This window comes from Sesamum indicum, linkage group LG7, assembly GCF_026168435.1.
Source record: "Sesamum indicum cultivar Baizhima isolate 11 linkage group LG7, ASM2616843v1, whole genome shotgun sequence".
Lineage (NCBI taxonomy): Eukaryota > Viridiplantae > Streptophyta > Magnoliopsida > Lamiales > Pedaliaceae > Sesamum > Sesamum indicum.
The window spans coordinates 14,811,553-14,834,607 of record NC_142663.1 but is presented as its reverse complement, the minus strand read 5'-3'; the positions used below and the strand labels follow the sequence as shown (position 1 = coordinate 14,834,607).

Below are 23,055 nucleotides of genomic sequence, written 5' to 3'. Positions count from 1 at the left end.
CCATCAATCTCTATTTGGATTTTCAGCCCATCATATTTTATTTAGATTTCCATTAAAAACCCATGTCAATTTATTTTTTATTATTAAATAAAAGCATCCTTTTACCGTCTTATTTTATTTATTTGTTTACAATTTTTTTAGTTTTTCTATATTATTTCTTTTATTTTTTAAAAAAAATGTTTCCTCCGCAATAATTCTATCAAAGGTGATCTTATTATAGAAATAGCCTCAGGTACACTTATTATAATTTTAACCGCCCAATAATGAATTTGGTCCGAGATAAGGAATAACAAACTACACCAAAAGTTTCATAATTGTAATATTACTCACTCTTCTTAAAACTTCTTCACTATATTTGGTTTCATTTTTGGACAATCTCCGGTACAAGATAAAACACATACATTATGTTTGGAGATGGCCCAAAACCAAAGCAATGTTTGGCATTCAATATTTTGTCAATTTTTGTCTCGTTTCTAGGTATTTTGTAACAGTGAGTGGGGGACAAAACTGGAATTTCTCTTTCTTCATTTACAAATAAATTATATATATTTTTATACATATATATGAATATATATAAAAGAGACGTGATTTGACAATAAACAGTACTTTTTGTCTCCTCACTACCCAACATCAAATATACCATACTTATTTTATATTATCTCCAAAAACAAATCCAAACATACACACTATCTCTAACTTATTTTTATTTATCTTTGTTTTCTCTCTCTATCTCCACAAAACACCCAAAAACAAGTTAAAAACAAAACCAAACATTATGATAATGTTTGTCTCTTTGTTTTCACATCTTGTTTGGGTGTTTTTTTATTTTTGAACTTTCTATATATAATAGATATATACACACTTATATATATATAATATAATATAAAAAAATATGATTTGACAATAAACAGTGACTTTTGTCTCCCAAATCCCAATAACAAACATACATCATTTATTTTAAAATATTTTAAATTATCTCTAAAAATAAATTCAATCTTACACCCCATCACCAACACACATTTATTTATCTATATTTTTCTCTTTGTATCTCCAAAACACAAAACAAAACAGTTCAAAAACAAAACCAAACATAATGCTTATAACTTATTTTTTCGTATTTTAACTTCATTAATTAAAATAAAAATTAATTTTAAAAAATATTTAATTATGCAACCAATACAATATTGCGCAAATTAAAGTAAAGTGCCGTGAAATTAAGTTTAATTACATAAATACACAATAATTTTTATAAAATTACAGGTACACCTCTTAAGAGGATGTTAGTGTAATGTCAATACCATCTAAGGCAAGGAGTGTTTGTGAAAAAAAATTACTATTAAATATGGAATGCATTCATAATTAAAATTATAATTTTAAGAAGTATGTTTGTAATTTTATAAAAAGTAAACAATGTTTATAAGATTAGACATAACCTTAAAATAAGGAAATAGTAAAATACCATAATTATGATTACTTACATCCGCCATCTTGAAAGTTTGTATAATTACTTATTCCACCCTCTTTTCCTTTTAAAATTACAAAGACGTCTATTTTAAGTTTTCACATTAAAGAAAACTTTACAATTACCTCATTTATAATAACCTCTACTAAAATTTCTTGACCAATTTGCTTCTCTTTGGTATTAAATGATGGAAAATTTTTATCCAAATTAAATTTGACCCAACCAAATTAATTATAAATTAAATATAATACACTTGTTATATGATTAATCTGAAGGATACACCAATCACACCGCGTATATTACACTTGACGTATAACTGATTCAAGTCCGACCAAACCAGACTTAGGTTAGAATTTCCATTGGGATGAGCTACTCCACCAATTCCAAACCAAGAAAGCAAATATTAACACAGAAAGTATTAGCTTTACAGGACAGCACAAAGAGGAACCCAACTCTTCTCCCTATAAATATTTGCAGAAGATCAGCTTGCTCATACACTTCACTTCTACACGCACACACACACTATACCTGAGATCTGAACTTCATTTCTTAAACAATATAAACCATGCCAACCTCAAGTAGAGATGCTGGGGGCACCTTCAGAGCCACATCTGCCCCCCTACAATTCCTTCTAAGGAAATTATACCCAAAATTTATGGCCACCCTCTTCAACAGAGAGGACCCTTGTTTCGCCCGGACGTGAGAGTGCCCAAGGATAAACGCAGTCCCTGATTGCTGGGCTTCATACAAGTCCTTCAGCTCTTCCTGGAGCTGAACCTCCATTTCGGATCGGCCGTTGGTTTCAGATTCGTTGTCAAGAACAAATCTCACCCGTCTTTCCACCACACCCGACGACTCCATCTCAATAACATCGGTTACACTGTTGACTGTTGGAAAACCGACCGAGACACTGGCAGGTTCAACACTGTCCTCAATCTCAAATGCTGATGTGCCAGAAAAAGCAACCGTCCCTATCACGGCTAACCTGCACTCGCTTGACGATGCAATGGATCGAGAGCCGTCATCCTCGTTGCATGGATCTATGATTCCATGTGTCTTGTACCAGTCATAGCGTATGAAGTCAGCCAGCCTGCTGACGAGTTCAGACTCGAATGAGTCAATGTCCTGGTGAACATCCCGGTATCCATAACGAACAATGCACCTATAAGAGCGATGAGTTGCTGGGCCAACACGGCCTACGAGATACCTCTCGGCTGGGGGTACAAACGGCACGGGGACGGATTTTATACAAACGAAAACGAGGATACGATGGAAGGCAGGGAGATTGGTCACAAAACGAGAGAAATTGGCAGGAATACCAGAGGTGAGATCAGTGAATACAAGGCCAATTCCTGGAACCCGAGCGATTCCTAAGCTGGGACCTAAGGCTAACAGCCATTCCAGTGAAACCTTGTTGTGGAGGTCGTATTCGTACTTCTTGATGGTAGCATAGTGCCAAACAAACATGACCGTGACAAGGAAGAGAGCGAGCAGGATCGGGAGCCAGGCACCTTCGAGGAACTTAATGAGGGAAGCAGAGAAGTATAGCAACTCAATGGATCCGAAGAAGAGCAGGAAACACAAGGCCACAAGTGGAGGCTTGTGCCAACAGAGAATGATTACTAGTGAAGTTAGGCAAGTGGTCACCAGCATCACTGCCATTACCGCCAATCCTGCAAGTAACCGGAAAACGATCATGATACAATCTTGAGCTAATTTTGCCAATTTAAATTGGGTTGCAGGATGATACAACAAGAATTAGCCATGTGGACCATAAACCCAAATAGTTCAACAATTACAAAATTTTTTAAACTTCTTGCCCAAACCGAGTTTGGTCACACCAAATCAATCAAATATCAAGCAGTTACTCTCCATTGGTCTCAATCTGAACTAATTTTTTTTAGAAATTTGCATACTTGGGCAAAATTGAAGCTATGAGATTCAACTTGATGTTTCCCGGGCCCTCCAGGGAGTCGGCATAATGCTGTTCCGAGTGACTTACCTGATGCGTTTCCCATGTGTTTTATGTCTCGAAATCCAATGGTTACTGCAATGCACAGGATCATGAGCATCCAGTTGATCTCCGGTATGTAAATCTGACCGTGTATCTTTTCAGAGGTGTGAACAACCTTAACCCTTGGAAAACAACCAAGCGACTGACTTTGGTTGATTATAGAGAATGTCCCGCTGATGATTGCTTGACTCCCCACAACTGAAGCGAGTATTGCCACTACGAGCACTGGCCATCTCACACTTTCTATTTCAGAATATCACCACAGTCATATCAGTAATCATGACACAAAAGACACTACAGGCCATATAAAGAAGCCAATCTTTTGATACAAATGCCGGCTGCCTTACACTTTCTGTTGCAAAATATTAGGACACTGATATCACCTTACCTGGAACCGACACGTAAAACCCAATCTTGTGGATTGTGTGATGATGCCTTGATAAGAAAGCTGCTTGACCCATATATGCCAATATTAGCGCCGGATAAACCAAAAAGGTGAAAGCTATCTGCAGCAGGATAAAGAGCCACGAACTAAAAGTTTCAAACAAAGGAACAGGTCCCCGTGTGTTTAGAATAAAATATAGAGCTATCATACTTCATCATTAACACATCAGCCAAAATCGACAAATTTTCTAGGCTAGAACTCACCTGAATTGCTGCATATGAGAAATGGCCAAGATCAGCAAACATGGCTTCGGAGCCTGCATGACGGAAATCAACTTATTGGCACTTTTCTTTCATAGGAAACTTCCAAGGAGCGGTAAATGATTATTAAAGCTGATCGTGAATCAGTATATCAGGATAAATGCAAGGCACATCAGGCAAAAACCACACTAAATGAAGATTGTGTTTCTAGTCCAGGCGGCAAATGAGAAATTAAGATTTGCTCCAGTTGAATTATTTTATTAAAAGCCCATTTCAAGTCTGACAAGTGGCGTGTGATACTTATCAACTTGCTATAATCATAAAACGACCAGTTAATATATGATTCTATAATGCAGGATTCGATATGCCAACTAAGAACTTTAGAAAGTTATCCCAACGATATGAAAGAATTTTACCTGTTATGCACAAAAGAATGCCACCCAAAGACATCCATCCACCTTTTCTAGTCTTCTTCAAGAACCTTATCATGTAAGTAGGGGAAAGCGCTTGGTACACATGTCGATTCCAGTGAAAGATATTATACAAGCCAAGACCACTGATGCATAATAACCAAGTCAACACTATTGGCGCAAAGCAGAAGCCGACGCGATGGGTGCCGTAGTGTTGTAAAGCAAATAGGCACACTAATATGAAGCAAGTAATTGGAATCATTGCATCTGCAAAAGCGGATCGAATAGAGATGTAAATTCACCCACTATTTTAAACTGAAAATATATAACAGTCTAGTGGTTGCTTCAATTATCTTTCCTTCCACTACATTGTTTGAGCAAATTTCTATGAACCTTCAGCTATCATGCAAAACCCACAAATTTGATACAAAGAACAAGAACCCAACATCTGTACTGCAAGAATTCATGAAAAATAAGCTTACATTGGTGGTGATCCTTAGACATTGATAACTCAAGGCCAGAAACAGCAGAAAAAACTGCAAAAAGAAGAAAAGGATTGCCATGTTACTTATCATCAAACCAAGATCAGCAAATCAAAATAAAACATGAAAAACTAAGTAAAGTTCACCCACCGGATATTGCTGGAGTGAGTAGCCCATCTCCAATAACCATACAAGTCCCTAGTAGAACCAGAATTAGCAAAGCAATATGCAATGACTTATGATTCTCAAGCACCGTTTTCACCTTTGAACTGTTCTTCGTCTCTGGAGGGCGCTCGAGTTTATATGTCGATAGAGCTTCATCAGCGAGCTGTCGGTTCGGGAGAAGGCCAACTTTCGCATGCCTGCATATTAGAGAATACAGAGCAAAAGTACCACCTGCAAGAACCAAGTAGAAGACACTTAATTTGCATAAGTAAATTGGGTAAAAGAACATAGTGTATCCATTCAGATACTTGCCTTCTCCGTTGTCATCGGCTCGAAGCACTATAAAGACATATTTGAACAGAGGGACCAGAGTTAAAGTCCAGAAAACAAAAGAAAGAACACCAAAGATCTCTTCATTTGTTTCTGAGTGATGAATGTCTTCTGCAAATGTGCTCTTGTACACATACAGAGGGGAAATGCTGAGGTCCCCATAGACTACACCAAGACTCTGGTAAGCTAATAGCAGAGTAGTCTTCCAAGAATCCTTCTGAAATGCAGCAAATAAAAACAATCTAAGATTTTCTGTCTGATTTGAGAATAAACAAACTGAAAATTGAAACTATGCCCACATATTCCAATCCCCAGAACAGTAAAGGGCTTTAACTAAGTTGTACAAAAACCTCTTGTAAATGCAGAAACAAGTGAAAAATGGACAAACCTTTGAAGTGCTCCAACACTTTCCATAGCCAAGATCCATACTCATTGTATGAACTTCTTGTGTTGGGTTGCTGAAAAGTACCAAGAATTAGGTGCAGATTCTCACTGAAGCAATACCCAAGATGATACCATACGCTGAGAGGAAAAGGATAAGCAAGCAATCTGTGAGGGTGATGCTATGAGAAAAACAACCTAAATGACACCGACTCATAAATCTAATTTCCAACAAGAACAAATGAAAAACACCAAACTTTTGCCCACCTAAGAGTAAACCCATGTGGGCACCACCATCCTTTTCATCAATTTAGAGTAACTAACATTTGTTCCCACAATGCAAGAAAATAGAAATCAGGGCTACAAGAATTCTGATCTATCAGATCAAATCACAAGTATATTTTTAGTCCCAAATGAAATGAAGCTCATTCCATTTTTTCCTTTGTTTTTATGGTTGACAATAAGTGAAAGCCCTTAACCCTCATCACTAGTGCTTTCCCCTGAATATAAGCAAGAAACCAAGAAAAGAACAGCACGAAATGTGTACCCCCACCCCCTCCCCACCCATCCCCCCTTTTCAGATAAAGATTGTTTTAAAAAAACAAAATTCTAGAAGTTCCATCAATTTCACTCTCTCACATTACACACACAGTAGCACCAAATAAAGGGGTAATCAGAAAGCTCAGACAATAAGGTAAAGATGAAAAAACAAATTTATACTCTTACAGAGGAAAAAACAAGAGAATGTACAAAGTGTGAGAGATAGCCAAATTCACATGATTCAACGACAGTTGCATTATCAAATCAGTCACACCAACTTGAGCCCACAAGAATAAAGGCGACTTTAAATGGACTATCAAAGCCACTATCCACCCTCGTTCTACACATCTATACATACAAATTCACTGTACATAAATACACATACATACACTACAGTACAAGGTAAGTATTTTTATGAAGAAAGAAGCTTTGCCTGATGACTGACATGACAAAATTCCTACCAACTTCAATGAATGAAAAAAATAATACAAAATCACACTCCACGAACAAAACCCACAACTCCTTTATTCAAGAAAATACTTTATCACAGACATACTATATATTATTCACACACTGTGGAAAAGATGATGTAATGGGCCAAAGAGGAAACTGCCCTTTGGGTTGTCTGCATGAATAAATCCATGTTTCTGCTTTACTTGAAGTTGAAAGTTAAAGAACTCATTTTTCTACATTTTCACCTCAGCAAATTGAATTGAATTTAAAGCAAAAACTCAAATCTTGAAAAGGGCTTTCAATAATCATCAGGATGCCATCAAATTTACCTCTTTTTCGCTATTAATGCTCCCTTTGTCTCGAGTTCAAAAAGGGCCATAAAAATCAAATCTGAGACTAAAAAAGCACAAGAAAAAGTGAGAAATTTGGCACTCAAAAAAGCTCTTCTTTTTTTTAAATTATTTTTGAGTATCTTCTTTATAGGAAGCATCACCACGTGAACAGAACATGGACCCCCTCTCTATCAAACTTTTGGACATTACTCTCAGTCATTTCAAGCACTCCTTTTTCCTTTTTCTTTTTCGTTATCTCCTATGCGGTCACGGATTCATCGTTAACCCAGTTTCACATTTCGCGTTTTAGGTCCATTGAGCAATTTTGTGGACTTTGTTTCTGATATCAATGTCTGATGATGAGTAGGATTCTTGAAATTCCCTTTTTTAAGCTTGCTGAATGCTTTACTATAACGCTGCTTTTTCCGACGAGGCATTCTTATTCAAATAATGAAGTGTGTGTATATATTCATTCTGATAATAGTTTATTATTTATTTGTTGTATTTTAGTTTTTTTATTTTATTTTGATGTAAGCACCACATCCACACTTAAAATTTCAACTATATAAAATTTTACGTAAATTAATTAGGAATAATTACAACGTCTCTTGTAATATTTCGTATAATTAATTTTTAAATTTTTTATAATTTAAAAAATTACATTCAATATCTCTAATATTTGTTTTCGTTTAGTAGGTAAATTCTTTCATCAATTAAAATTCACCTAATTTATTTAAATTAGCCAAAAAAATTTGAATTTACCCCAACTGTCTTATTACTGACTTATTGCATGTCATAAAAAATTTTTTTTTTAATCAAATGAATATTGTGAGGGTAAAGATATACCTTCTCACATGCATTAGTGTGTGGATATGTATAAGTACGATTTGGTAAAAAAAATATTTTGACTTGCAATAAATCAATGTTAGTGAATATAAATTGTCATTCAATAATTTTGCAATATAAACAAAATTTAATGAATTTCTACTAATGAATGAATATATTTGTTAGACGAAAACAAACATCAAATATACTAAATATAATTTTTCAAATTATAAGATATTTATGTATAATTCAACCGAATCTTCAATCAAGTATGGCGTAATTATCCTAATTAATTATGATATTAACTCTTATTGATGTTTCAAGGGAGAAAACTGGTATTGGTGTAAAATGGGATTTTTGGGTTGAATGATGAAGGGAAAATATCATTTTTTGTTGCATAAGTTAAACCTATTTTACTTTTGGTCTGGTTCATTGCAAGTTTAACATTTTTAGTCTCGTAATTTATAAAAATTAACACTTTTGATCATCATCAATTTTTTCCTCTACAAGTTAATGGTGTAGGCCACCTGCCCTGGACATGATCGTTAAGTATTTTTGGCTGTAGGAAGAATTGGTTATACTTTCCGTAGTAGCATATGAATGCTCCACTTGGCGTATTTGATTCATTTGTGAAAAATATGATTATGGGTATTGCTTGTACTTTGCTTCAATTTACAGAAATATAGGGAAGGGCATGATTCAATTTTTATAATAGAAAAGAAAAATCTCGCTTTTTTGCCTTAGTTTTCTTCAATATTTATTTTTTCCACTTAAATATAGTTATATTTCCCCAACAAAAGTGGTCCCAAGCTGAAAAATATGTCGATTTTATCTGCAACCAAAAATACTTAACGACCACGTGTTGGGCACATGACCTACGCCGTTAAATTATAAACGAAAAAGTATATGAAGACTGAAAATATTAATTTTTATAGGTTATGAAATTAAAAGTGCTAATCCATTAACGAATACGATAAAAAATAAAACAAATCTGATTTATGAGTCGTTAATAAAACAAGATCGTACAATACAACAGTGTTGTTTCTCCCTCGACAGGCCAAGGGATACGCTATCATCTATATAACACATATGAACTAACAGAACGAGATAAATTAACACTGATAATCCTCTGTCTAATATATTCCACAATAATGGTGGCTATTATATTCGGTGGTCGCTCTGTATGCTTAAAGCGTCTCAAATTTCGTTCCCTTCAAATGTGGTAAATGCAAGTAGGCAGAAGTGTACGATAAGCCAAGTTAATCATATGTTTTCCTCTTTATTTCCTTGCAACCCACTTAACGTCCCGTGACCACTCTCTATTAGGTCATTCAAACCGAACAATCCGCCGAATCGCTGTCAAGCAGCTTTTGGCATAATGACATCGAAAGGAATAATGATTGTGATGGGGTGGTACTTAATTATGGGTGGGCCATTCCTCAACCAAGAAATAAATGCCATAAATAATTTTGTTGGGTGAAATAACTTCCCCCATCCATGCCATAATGACACCCTTCAACCCCTACTTCTCACAAGCTTATTTTTTGTGGTGAAAATAAATTGTACAAAAATTTGTTTCGGAATGTTCGTTAAAGTTCAAAAATTGAAAATTTTGTATAAACTCATAGTCTCCACCTTAAATAACGACACTCTATTAATTATGTAAATGTAATCGATTAACTAAAATTAAATAAGTATGTTATAATAATGGGTAATAAAATTACTATACACATAGAATATAATTATTTGACCTCTCGTACCAAAAATAAATGTAATGACGGCAGCATTGCCAACTTAAATGCAAAGCACAATCAACTCTTTATTAGCCGTCCTTTTTTGCTTTTTTCTATTGTGAATTCTAATTATAGTAACGGAGATAAGAAAGTCAATCAAAAGACTGTTAAAAAAGAAAGCTAAGGTAATGTTTGATTTATGTTTCCGCATTTTTTAAAAATAAGATAAAACACACTCAATGTTTGTTTTTGTGTTTTTACACCTTATCTGTGTATTTTTTTATTTTTTAATTTTCTATATATAATATATATACATTTAATAATATAAAAGGGACATGATTTGACAATAAACAGTGATTTTTGTCTCCAAAATCCCAACATCAAACCTACACCACTTATTTTAAAATATTTTAAATTATTTCAAAACACAAATTGAAATATACCATCTATTTTCAACACACACTTACTTATCTCTATTTTTCTCCTTCTATCTCCAAAACACAAAACAAAACATTCAACAAAACACCCAAAACACAAATCCAAATATAAGGTAAATTCTTTTCATACAAAAAGATAAGAGATCAAGATCGAACGATTTGAATTATTCTGTATTTATTATGTTAGCCATTGCAGATAAATTATGCGCACAAATTAATGGTAGATAAGGGAAGAATTGATTTTACACCCCTCGCATTTATTGCTAACATACTCCTTAATTTCATTGTAGAATATGACTTTTGAAACTACAATAATTAATGTATAATAATATTTTATATTAACAATTCTCTTAAAAAAAATCAAGCATTAATTGAAGAAGAGAGGAGGACAAATGGAAGCATGTGCAATAGTTGTGTGGGTTAGTGCAATTTTTTGTTTTATTTTCGGAGGAAATAAGATAATGGGGCATGATGACCCGAGTTTTGGAGGGTGGGGGATTTCGGGGCTCCGACTGCTCTGTCTTAATCTAATGGATAACATCACGTATGCTACAATTTTGATCCAACAATCTGAAGATGGGCTGACGTGTGGGCCTCTTGTGGCTTTGGATTATGAGCCCAAGCCCTTTATTACATTTCATATATACATATTATATGTACAAAAAAAATACGTTATTTATTTTATTTAAAAAAAATTACACATAATAGTTATATATTACATAATATAGAATATAGAAAATAATTCGAATAAAAGATATTCAATCCAAAATTCACATTCCAGGGTTGTATTAACTTCAATTTAACCAATATATTGATAAATTGCCTAAGAAAACTCTGAATGTGTATTATATACTAGTCATGGTGGCATGATGTGGTTGACGTATATAATAAATAATCTTATATACTTAAAAATAAATTATAAATTATAATAAAATATATACCCATGCATTAATTTCAAAAAAGAAAAAAGAAAAGAAAAGAAAATTAATTTAAATATATTATCGACATAATATATTTGCATCCTGAACTATGCATTTTGTCTCATTTATACCCTTAATGTATGAAAGGTAACAAAAACATCCATGACAAAATAATTTAATGTTGATAGAACAAAAATGCCCTTCTCATTTATCTTTATACATTTTATTTTACTTCATCAAATATGTTTTATTCAAATATCCCCCAACTATTTTCAGTGATTTAAAATTTTAGTCACATTTTGTTTTAAGAATAATATTTATAATTTATAAGTTTTTATAAATTATGGAACACAAAAATTAGTTACAAGCTTAATATATCCAAATATATTTTATAAAGTAAATAAATTATGTTAAAAAATACACATAAATACATGTCAATACATAATGCATATAATATTATAGAAAAAGTATGTTATATAACTTTTATTTTTTTTTTCCATTACACATCCACATAATAAAAATATATCATATCATTACTTAAAAATATAGAACATTATATTATGGATTTGTATGTTTTACAATATATATATGTTCAATGTAATATTTTAAATTTGTGCTGGTAATTTTCTTTTCAAAAAAATTTAATATATAAACATCACAAGCAAAAGTTATGTAAATTTTTAACCAATTATACAAAAAAAATTATAAGAATTATAAATTTATGGAGTTTATACAGATTCTATACTCAGTATAAAAATCATAAAATTTGGCTAGTGCTTATTTTAAATAAAAAAATTATAATAATTCAGATTATATTTAGGAGAAAGATTGTAACGGAATTATTTTAGGCGTGTAAATAATAAACTCATTTTTGTCATAAAAAAATTAATGTATATCTTGATGGGCTATTTTTTATTCCGTTTTGTAGTTTAAGGGTGTAAATGCACTTCATGCATAATTTAGGAGTTCAAAGTGTACTTAACCCTAAAAAATATAAATAAATGATTATTTTATAGATAATTATAAATTGTAAAACGTAAAATTATTATTTTATATAATTAAAATTAATAAAAAACTAATCCCCCAACTCAAGTCCTCCCTCCACCCTCGCCCTTGTCGTCGCTTACCCCCAATCTAGCCCCCTTTATTGCCGACTTAGAGAGGGGCGATTGCTATCGCCTCCAAGCACAATTGGACGACGACGGTCGCACGAAGTTGTATTGATCTAAGACTACTATCATCACCCAATTGTGCGCTAAGCAACGACGACGGCTCCCAAATTTTGGGCGATGCAATTGCTCTCTCTGGGGGTTGGGGGGAATGTGGGGATAGGTGGGGGTTAAGTTTTTTTTTTTTAAAATAAATTTATATTATATAAAATAAAAACAATTTATAATTATATACTTAATATAATTTAAAAATTATTTTATACAAATTTTTTCATATAAACATTTATGTGGGAGATGAAATATAAAAAATATATAGCGAGTAAAATTTTTAATTTAAAAAGTCGTAGATTTATACATATCATCATATGTCGATTTTAAAATGGTGGTAGTTTGGAGTTGTATAATTATAAAAAAAAAAATTCTAATTATGATTTGACATCCCTCTATTTAGGATCCTCATTTTACCCCTAACGACAGTATAGTAAACACAATTAAACTAATTGTTTTTAAATACACAGGTAGCCAAATGGATTATTCCGGAACATACTATCATTCAAAGATTAAACAGTATCCTCCTTAACCCACCCCCCCAAGAAAAAGAAAGAAAAATATCCCCAAAAATATCCACAGTCGGATTTGTTTGTTTGTTTTTTTTAAAAAAAAAGAAACATCAAGAATTGAAAAATAGACACCAAATCGCCGACAAAATCACAGGCAATGTCCAATGAGATACATTTGTTATGCACAGTGTAGATAAAACTAAGTCCGCTTCTCCATTACTCTCTGACATGCAGTGCATGATGGTTTCTTGTTAGTCTTTGCTTCTTCTTCTTCTTCTTCTTCTTCTATCTTCATCACCCAATTTTTACTTAGTTATTGTCTGTAATCGGAGGCCACGGAGAGGAGTTCCTTCTGCTTCTGCCATGGGATGTATCCTTACATCAGTTGCTATTCTATATGTTTATGTCTTTTCAGCGGCAGTCGCTGCTAGAGTGCTGCCTTTGCATCCTTACCTGAATGCTGAACAAAAACCCCTTTCCAATGTTTTTGATACTTCCAAGTATGGGATTTTGCAGCTGAGCAATGGGTTGGCTACGACTCCTCAGATGGGGTACCAACAACCTCTCCCTCTCTCCCTCTCTCTCTCTCTCTCTATATATATATATATATATATAATGTGCTGTTGATGTTCATGTTATTAACCTTTTCTTTTCTCTTCTTTGTTTGTGGATCTGTTCTACATTGAGAGATCATGGCCAAGAAGAGCCCATCACTGATGTCTGAATTTTTTATTGGTTTGTGAAGTAAGGAGATTTAGGGGGTTTCTACCGGTGTTCTTGATTCTGGCTATTTTTTGATTTTATGTACAACTTGTACATCTTTTTCGAGAGTAGGTGGGTGGGTTTGCTTTGGGTCAAAAGAGTACACGTGCTGACAGGAAGGGACTTTTTGGTTGCTTGGGATTGGATGTCTTGATTTGGTACATTGTTAGATTCAAATTAGATTTCCGGGCATCATTAAACTAGCTGGAGTTTAGATAATCTTGTTCTTGGAACCCCAGATGCTACACTATTCACTTATGAATCACTCGTTTGATTGTCTTGTCGGACAGATGGAATAGCTGGAATTTTTTTGCCTGTAATATCAATGAAACAGTTATCAAGGAAACAGGTACTCCTTTTGCTTTCTTGCAAATTAATGTGCTCAATTTGGAATTTGTGCACCACAATTCATTTATATTCTAGTCTTTGTCAAAATTGGGACCTTTTGAAATAGTGATAAGTTATATTCATTATCTTGAGTTTCGTATTATTATGAACGAACATCACAAGGTGAATGCTGTTGACAATGGGTTTTGAGAAGCAAAATCTATCTTTTTGATATTGTTTGCTCTTGAAAGCTGATTCTTCGGTACTTCTGCAGAAATACGCTAATCTCCTTTTTTGTTTTTTGACAGCTGATGCACTTATTTCTACCGGCTTGGCCAAGTTAGGCTATAACTATGTCAACATAGGTAACGATTACATGTTTCCCTAATTTCGTTTCCTTCATAGCTTTGGTGTTCTCATTTAGTATCATAAAATGCAGATGATTGCTGGTCTGAATTTTTTCGGGATTCAAAGGTAAATAAGTGTCTAAGCGATCATCTATTTGTTATAGTGCTTTTTATGTCTTGTTCATATAAGATGTACAATAAATCTTGTTTCCAGCAAGAAAGCTTTATTTATTCTGAAAGCTATAGTTCTAGTTCAGTGGATGGTTCCTTCTTCCCCATCCTTGTAAGAAAATGTTGAAAGATGACTAGTGTAAAGCAGTTCTGTTGAGCACCACCTAGAAACAATTCGCTCACCCTCCAACAAACCAGAACTGATATATGTTGAAAGATTTGAATTTTGCTTTATTCTCTCTCCCCCCCTCCCCTTTTTCATACTAAAACCTGGATAATTGTTCAGGGTCAACTAGTTCCTGATGCAAAAACTTTTCCATCGGGAATTAAGTCTCTGGCTGATTATGTGCATGCGAAGGGCCTGAAGCTGGGTATTTACTCAGATGCAGGGTAGGATGAATCACTAAAATCTGGCTGGATGCTGAAATTGAACATAGATTTACACTTTTTTCCTGTTAGCTGAAACATTTCTTTGCCTTACCAATGCATTAACTGAATTTTCTACAGGGCTTTCACATGTCAAGTTCGACCTGGGTCACTTTTCCATGAATCTGATGATGCTAAACTCTTTGCATCTTGGGTGAGTTTAGATTCATTCTTTAGCAATTTTCTTTTTAGTCTCACAGTTTGATGTTGGGAATGTCTTTTATCTTTCTTTTCACTTTCTTTACCATGTAGTTCAGTTCTTAAATAACTGGTAGTCTTCCCAAAAGTATCTGGTTCACTTCACCCAAGTTCTATGAGTGGAATTTTTGACTAGTTAAAAAAATTTGAATGATCTCGATGTTCATAAATTTAATGCTGTTGTCTTTTCTTCTCTGTTTTCTTTGTTTAATAGCTTCACATATCTAAACTATATCTAATAATCTAGGGGGTTGATTATTTGAAGTATGACAATTGCTTCAATCTGGGCATTGAACCAGAGGAAAGGTAAGTGTGTATTTAACTTCATATTTTGGCATCTATATCTTGGTCCAATTGTGAATCCATGATTGCCAGGTATCCTCCAATGCGGGACGCCTTGAATGCTACTGGACGTACAATATTCTATTCACTTTGTGAATGGTAACCTCTGTCATTGACGATATTTGTATATTTTTTATTTCAGACCTTGTATTCTTCCCATGATTCCTATTATAGTATCTTAATCTTAAATCAGACTCCAGAACTGATTTTTTTTTTTTTTTTTTTTTAAATTTTGTTTAACTTTTTGCAGGGGTGTGAATGACCCGGCCTTATGGGCGGGCAAAGTTGGAAACAGTTGGAGGACAACAGATGACATTAATGATTCATGGGCAAGGTTTGTTCTCTGTATCTAAACTCTTAAAGTTGCAGCTTGCTAGGGTCAAAATATTGTTTTCCAATGTGTGTGCAACTGACTTTTCTGCATACCCTAAAAAAAGTTGTTGCAAATAATAGCCCTTCAGAACCAACTGATAACAACAATTCTCTGGAATGTCCATTACAGCATAGACCACCTGAATGATAGGTCCATTACATCTAATGTGAGACCCAAATTCAATAATGATGATGAAAAACTATAGTCAAAATCAGGTGAAGCTGCTTGCCGTTATACTAATGTATTACCCTTTACATTAAACATATTTCTCTATATTAATACCTTGTGTCTTGTGAACGAGTTAAACAGAACACAGAGAACAGAAAACACAGACAAAATGAGGGAAAGCCCTGAATGATCTGTAGGGGGGCAATTTTGGTTGATGTTTCCAACTTTAGTATTCTTTATGGATAAGCTGCATTTACCAAATGACTAAATTGTTTTTGTTAAATTCTGTATTAATGTAGCTTCTGTTTCCTTTTTGATTTAGCATGACAACAATAGCTGATCTCAACGACAAGTGGGCAGCCTATGCTGGGCCTGGTGGATGGAATGGTGGGAATAACAATCTTTCTTCTATAGATTGGATGAAGATGTGACTGCAACTCAATGTATGGATTCTTTTTCTACCTTCTTTTATGATTTTTTTTCATGCTTTTGGCAGACCCGGATATGTTGGAAGTTGGAAATGGTGGCATGACATACCAGGAGTACCGAGCACATTTCAGCATTTGGGCTTTGATGAAGGTGCTCTCTGCGACAATAAATTTCTGTTTAGCACTGTTTTTTAAGTCCATAAGGCACAAGCTGTCTTATATTGTTTTTGCAGCTGTTAGTCTGAGATCATGGCAAATCTAAGCTTTGCATGCATCTTTTTCTTTCCGATTGTCACTCTACCAGCAGAAAAATGTGGTCTTCTCATATTGGGAACATTTGTCTAATTGCTGCAGTTCTTTGGTGATTAAAAAACAGGTCGGATCAGAGTTTGATGACTAGTAGCAGCAGAGAAAATCAAAGGAAAATATGCTCAGTTTACAGTAATGAAGTAAACAAAGAGCAAAGAAATAGTTATTGCTAGAAATCACAATGTGGAGAAAGCAAATCTGCATTTAATAATTTGTTACTAGAATCTGATCAGAAGTCAATTAGCTATCCTTTCTTGAATAGAGAAAGGTTTTCTCTGAAGAAACTTAGTCTTCAATGTAAACCATGAAGGAAGATAATTAAACCTTAACCAAGACAGTTCTACTTCTAATAACCTTTTCCAGCAAAATTTTCTCAAAATCCAAAAATACCCAAGCTGAATCAAGAACTCCACAAAACTCCCCATGTGGCTGATTACTACCAGCATAATCACACGATTCTGTTGAGCCTGAGAATAATCTTTCCACTCATCATATATTCTTGTACTGGGTGTTATTTGTTTCCATCTCGTGGCCGTCAAGATTGAAAGAAATGTTGTCTTTTCCAGTCTTTCACAAACTAAATCTTTGCTTTATTTTGCAGGCTCCACTTTTAATTGGTTGTGATGTAAGAAACATGACTAAAGAGACACTTGAAATTCTTAGTAATGCGGAGGTTATCTCTGTAAACCAAGGTAAAGATGCTTAGTCTGCTGGTCCGCTCTCTATATGGATGAGTCACACAATAAACTTTATGTAGATGGATCTTATTTCTTCATACTTATACCCTTGCATCTCCATTTATGTCACTTGAGATATCATCTTTGCAAATTTCTTTTACTTGCATGGGCGAGTGACTTTTATCTGCTTGCAGATCCGCTTGGGGTTCAAGGGAGAAAAGTTTATGCCTATGGGTCTGACAATTGTTATCAAGTATGCGACTCTTGGTCCTTCTGTTCCTTTTCTTCCCCATGCTTGAATATTCTTGTAAAATCTATATATTCTATACTGTGGCTACAGCCCCAAACCATCAGATACTCGAGCGAACAGATAGCATGACGACTTGCTAAGTTCGATTTCTTTGGCAGTTTGTTTCTCAGTTGCAGAGTTTTAACAGTCAGCAGTCCATTTTCTGAACTGTCTGGTTAAGCTGGTCGTATGATAAGAAAAACTTTTGCGTAAAATAAGCATTATGCGATGATTGACTGTTCTTCAGGTGTGGGCTGGTCCACTTTCTGGGCAACGTTTAGTCGTTATTCTATGGAATCGATGTTCAAAAACTGCCTCTATCACAGCCAATTGGAGTATACTTGGACTTGAATCTTCTATCAGTGTCTCTATTAGAGATTTGTGGAAGGTGAGTAGAGATGCTCCATGTAATTAGACAGACAGCTAGTCATTGTAGCTCGACCTCTTCTTTGAATCGCCCCTCTGCTATGAGTTCCTGAATCTGTGACTTACTAACCTGACTGGATTGCTTGCGAAAGCCTTAACATTTCTTGATCGACTCATTGCAGCACAAAATTGTCTCAGAAAAAGCCGTGGCCTCATTCAGTGCTCGAGTTGATGGTCATGCTTGTGAAATGTACATTTTCACTCCTTTGTCAGAGACTCATCGTGCAAGGTAGTTGGACCACCATCTTCGGATTTATATCTTGGGTACCACTGTTTTGGCTGATTGATAATCCATGTCGAGTGGATAAAAGGTTAAAGGAGAAGAATTTGTATCTTTACTATCATTCATTGCTATCTCTGCTTGTGGGAGTTCAGCAGATGCTTTTGGTTTTGTAACTTCACCTAATAATTAAAGCAATAAACACAACTATTTGGAGCCACAACACACAAGTCTTGTACTCGGATTGATGGTTATCTCCCTGTTTTCTGTGATCTGGATCCGTTTATATGAACACATATCGGGACACATATTGGTATAGTATCCGTATGAATACTTGTTTTGTAATACAGGTTTCTGAGTTTCTTCGTTGTACATTACACACCCAATTAATAGAATAGTTCATCATATCCTTATATTTTTGTAATTATCAAAATCTTTCCATGAAGTCTGTAATAATTAATCACTCTCATCCATTCAAACATGTGATAATATGTAGAAACGTGATGAAATTTTGACATTCTACTTCTCTTAAGAATAAAGGATGCAATTCTAAAACTTTAAGGGGAGAATTCCGTAATTTTAAAGAAAATTGTAGTTAGCAAGCATATTAGCTCCTAATTAATCCTAAACTTTAATAAAGAGGAGCTTGAGAACTATGTGCAGATTCCTAGATTAAAAACAAGAATATCAGACAGAACCAAAGCAGGAGAATTAGATACAGAATATAGAAGTCACTTTACAAATCAATGGAAGCACTGGTTTTAATGGAAACATTGTTGCCCTCTGCAGATTTAATTGAAACACAGCTAAATCTGGAGCAGACGCCCATGTATTCTCTTACGGTCTCTGGTCTTATGGAAACACTGTTGCCCTGTGCAGTTTCAGCATAGTGTGTTCCATCCTGTCTCGATCAATAAGCATTCTTTCCCACATCAAGAAGCAGTGGCCAGCGACTCGATTAGTAGCTGATATCCTTCAGGCAGAGTAGCCTGCATCTGTACGCAGGTTGCCAATGCAGGAACATCAACATTGACGTCTAAGAACCTGGTGATCAAGAGCAGCAGATGGAAATCAGAAATTCGTTTCACAAAAGGGAGTCTCTTTGTACGGTCCAGATGATTTTTCAATGCCTTCATTGTCACCGGGGAGTTCCTGTTCTCAATGGGAAACGTCGATGAAAGCGGGCCCTGCGTGCTCACAAGAAGATCACAAAAGAGATCGGAAAACATCTTATCAATCATGCATCACTAACGTTGACCAAACACAAATTATTTGACCACGGAATCACAAATAAAAATGCAAGCCAAGAATAACCTACAGGAAGAATGCAACAAAGGAAAACTTACAAAACCAAAACAAAAAGAACAGAACACAACTACATGCAACTATATAATGTAGAATCAATTATCTGATACTTGGTTTCTTGTAATAAGTTACTCTGATGTTGAGGCAGATTTAATCATCTAGAGCAGCAATATACAGTTGAGGGAGGGCATCAAACTTCAAATAAGACATGATAACAGAGGTAACCATACATGTAGCCATACAATGTCAACCTAAAGACATGATAATACAGGTACTCTAAAATCACGAAGTAAGCAATAAATCAGCAATACATGTAACCATACAATGTCAACCTACAGCCACCAAACTTAAAACAAGAAATGATAAACAGAGTCTCAGTCTTGGAAATCCTGACCAGGCATCATTGCTTGAAGAATTTAAATGGGACCAGGGAGGATAGAAAATAGAGTTGACATGTGATGTGAGGACCTATCCCCCTTACTTAAATTCTTCATTTTAGCAATGATTTCTTCGGTTAGTGGGTTTCAATACCAAATACCACTGATAACTTTACAAAACTTAATAGCCAAAATGTCGTCAGTGAATCCTCATAACATGGACTATGTACGAGTACACAACTGCGTGTAGCAAATCTTGAAGCAGGTGACCCACTTCTGTAAAAGTGTTCCCTGTAGATAAATACACAATAAAAAGCTAAAGGATCATGAATAGAAGCTTTATTAAGTATTCTTTGCCTTCCAATGAAAATTTCAAAGCAGAAACAACTCCTAGCCTCTGAAACAAATCCATCTTAATTCTGTAAGTGATGGCTCTTGTGGTCATGAAATTTGGAGTAGACATTCTTGAAATGAAAAACTCTTGTTAATTATTCAGCGCAAGTATCGTAGATGAAGTCAAGGCAGGACAGCCAGTATAATTCTTAGCATCATTGTGATCTATGTTGCACTCACCTTGATAATTTCTTCAAAATTTTCCTTATACAAGTTAATGTCTTTCTCCTTGTACAAACAACAAACCACAAAAAGGAGTTATCTTAACTTAGAAAATTTGGAGAAACAAAGAGACATTTCCTCAACATAAAACCAATTCAATCATAGAAGACTAAAACTCCAGCCAAGGTTAAATCTCGATCAACTAAACTCAATGAAACAAACAACAAAAAGCCATAAAGTATATAAGATTTGTCCTACTAACCTGGTGATCAGAAATCTTCACTACAACCAAGAAGAAATCGTTGTCCACATCCCTTGTATCTTTTCCCCCAACCACCACGTCTTTCTTCATCCTCGAAAGCTTTGGATCAACTTCTTCTTGGATCTCCCTTTCAAACCACCCTTCCTTAAACAACCGAACGCACATGTCACTCAGCTGAAAGGCCTCAAAATGCACATCTGCTCCACCATCCTCATTCACCTCCAGCTTCACCACAGCAGTGACCCATTCTTTCAAATTCCCTTCCGTATGCAACTCCACAGCCTGCAAAACCTCTGCATTTGACATCGTGTAGTCCTTTTTCTTCTGACTAATCGTCTGAGTAAATATGAACCCCACTCTCCTCATTCCCAACCCCAAAGCTATAGTCTCAACCAACTTCTCCTCATCAGGATCCCTTAAAAGCATCAAATTCTCCTCTGTCCCCCTTTGTGGTGGCTCATAGATAAAATCCACCTCAACTTTCTCTTTCTCTGACACTGTCCCATACATAAACCCCGCACGCTTCACTGCAAAAGCCAAACTTTCATTCACATAATGCTGGAACACATTTGCTGCATCACGATCGAAGGACACAAGCTCAGAATGCGCTTTCTCCTGCCGCGTAACTCTCATTTGCTTAGCAATCAAGTCATCCATTGTCATCTTCTTACCGGAGGAGCCAGCACGGTGGAATGCCGGGCCAGCAACAGTGCGTTCGCTTTCATAAGCAAGGTAAACAACAGACCCGTGAGCAACCTTGAGGGAGGACAACCGGGCACTCGGGTCGGACATATCGGTGAACCGGCTCAAGTCGTTCCTGGATTTTGACAAGAGCAAATTCCGATTTGTGGAGAGAATTTGAGCGTCGGTGGGAACCCGGAGGTGGGTTTCAATTTCGGATTTAAGTTGGGCCACGGTGGCGAGTGGGTTGTCGATTGCGACCCTCTCCAAACCATCACGGCTTCGTAGTCTGATAATCATCTTTGGGCGGGCTTTACAAACTCAATCTGATTATACTATTCAGGAATATCAACAAATGTTTTGCGTGCAGCTCCGATGCTAAACTGTATTTATAGCTGTACAGAATGACGAACAAATTATTATAGCGATATACAAGCATAGAATAAGGAATAAAGTCAGAGCGAAATCAATGCAATACTGTAATTCCAAGAAAACCCAAAGCATGCGTGAGGCTGAGAATTACAAAGGTTCCAAGCTTCGGAGCAGTAATTCAGATGATAGAGAAAGAAAACAAGAGCAGTCTGCATATTCATCTGCAGAGTAGAGAACTCTACTGCAGTGCTCATCACTCATCTCTATTTTTGCTTTTTCCTTTCTGTATTTGTTTTCTTTCCCTGTGTATATATATATATATATATATATACATGTGTGTATATTAATTTGAGTTAAATACAATATGCACCCCAAAACTAGGCATTTTATCTTGTTTACACCCGTAAAGTATGAAATGTAAAAAAAAACACCCGTAACAAAATAATTTAGTATTGATAAGGCAATAATACTCTTCTCACTTACCTCTATATTCTTTTATTCTATTTTCTAAAATATATTTTATTGAAATATCCCCTAAACTATTTTTAGTAATTAAAAATTTTACTCACATTTTATTTTAAAATATAATATTTGTAATTTATACTTTTTTTTATAAATTATGGAACACTAAAAGTATTTATAAGCTGAATACATGCAAATATATTTTACAAAATAAATAAATTATGTTAAAAAGTACATGTAAATATGGTCAATATATAATACATATAATATTATAGAAAAAGTATGTTATATAACTTATAAATTTTTATTCAATTACATCTCCACGTAATAAAAATATATTATATCATCACTTAACAAAATATAGAATATTATATATTAATTATATTATAGATTTACATATTTCATAGTATATATAGTAGATGTAATATTTTGAATTTGTATTGATAATTTATTTTTAAAAAAAAGTTCAATGTATATAATAACATATGCAAAAATTATGTAATTTTTTTACCAATTGTGTAAAAGTAGAAGAATTGTAAATTTATGGAGTTTATACAGATTTTATGCTTAGTATAAAAATTATAGATTTTGAGTAGTGTATATTTTTTAAAAAAAAATTATAATAATTCAAATTATATTTAGAAGAATGATTGTAATAGAGATATTTTAAGGGTGTAAATAGTAAGGGCATTCATCATAAAAAATTTAGTATATATTACG

At 34.5% G+C, this 23,055-nt stretch overlaps 3 protein-coding genes across 8 annotated transcripts; 1 reads left to right on the top strand and 2 right to left on the bottom strand.

Annotated features, from left to right (window-relative positions):
• Positions 1-1,843: 1,843 nt before the first annotated feature.
• On the bottom strand, positions 1,844-7,368 carry KT2 (potassium transporter 2). 3 transcript variants are annotated; one of them, XM_011086539.3, is made up of 10 exons: positions 7,212-7,368; positions 5,897-6,030; positions 5,491-5,725; positions 5,164-5,409; positions 5,014-5,067; positions 4,538-4,798; positions 4,125-4,177; positions 3,865-3,982; positions 3,465-3,719; positions 1,844-3,135 (listed from the first exon to the last, which is right to left on the bottom strand). In XM_011086539.3, the coding sequence occupies exons 2-10, from the start codon at positions 5,939-5,941 to the stop codon at positions 2,012-2,014; spliced, it is 2,391 nt and encodes a 796-aa protein (XP_011084841.1). In that variant the 5' UTR covers positions 5,942-6,030; positions 7,212-7,368; the 3' UTR covers positions 1,844-2,011. The 3 variants fall into 3 exon arrangements, with proteins under 3 accessions (XP_011084841.1, XP_011084840.1, XP_011084839.1); XM_011086538.3 differs by lacking the exon at positions 7,212-7,368 and adding an exon at positions 6,157-6,436; XM_011086537.3 differs by lacking the exon at positions 7,212-7,368 and having other exon boundaries at positions 5,897-6,137.
• A 5,624-nt stretch (positions 7,369-12,992) lies between these two features.
• LOC105166991 (alpha-galactosidase 3) lies at positions 12,993-18,666 on the top strand. 2 transcript variants are annotated; one of them, XM_011086536.3, is made up of 15 exons: positions 13,001-13,409; positions 13,911-13,969; positions 14,256-14,312; positions 14,387-14,421; positions 14,752-14,855; positions 14,973-15,045; positions 15,337-15,395; positions 15,465-15,530; positions 15,682-15,765; positions 16,295-16,359; positions 16,469-16,551; positions 17,311-17,401; positions 17,581-17,639; positions 17,923-18,063; positions 18,224-18,666. In XM_011086536.3, the coding sequence occupies exons 1-15, from the start codon at positions 13,222-13,224 to the stop codon at positions 18,332-18,334; spliced, it is 1,275 nt and encodes a 424-aa protein (XP_011084838.1). In that variant the 5' UTR covers positions 13,001-13,221; the 3' UTR covers positions 18,335-18,666. The 2 variants fall into 2 exon arrangements, with proteins under 2 accessions (XP_088738649.1, XP_011084838.1); XM_088882523.1 differs by lacking the exons at positions 17,923-18,063; positions 18,224-18,666 and adding an exon at positions 17,727-17,916 and having other exon boundaries at positions 12,993-13,409.
• Positions 18,667-19,008: 342 nt separating this feature from the next.
• Positions 19,009-22,182, bottom strand: LOC105166990 (NPL4-like protein B). 3 transcript variants are annotated; one of them, XM_011086533.3, is made up of 3 exons: positions 22,025-22,182; positions 20,821-21,896; positions 19,009-19,508 (listed from the first exon to the last, which is right to left on the bottom strand). In XM_011086533.3, the coding sequence occupies exons 2-3, from the start codon at positions 21,799-21,801 to the stop codon at positions 19,254-19,256; spliced, it is 1,236 nt and encodes a 411-aa protein (XP_011084835.1). In that variant the 5' UTR covers positions 21,802-21,896; positions 22,025-22,182; the 3' UTR covers positions 19,009-19,253. The 3 variants fall into 3 exon arrangements, with proteins under 3 accessions (XP_011084835.1, XP_011084837.1, XP_088738650.1); XM_011086535.3 differs by having other exon boundaries at positions 21,980-22,169; XM_088882524.1 differs by having other exon boundaries at positions 20,821-22,169.
• Between the last annotated feature and the right edge of the window lie 873 nt (positions 22,183-23,055).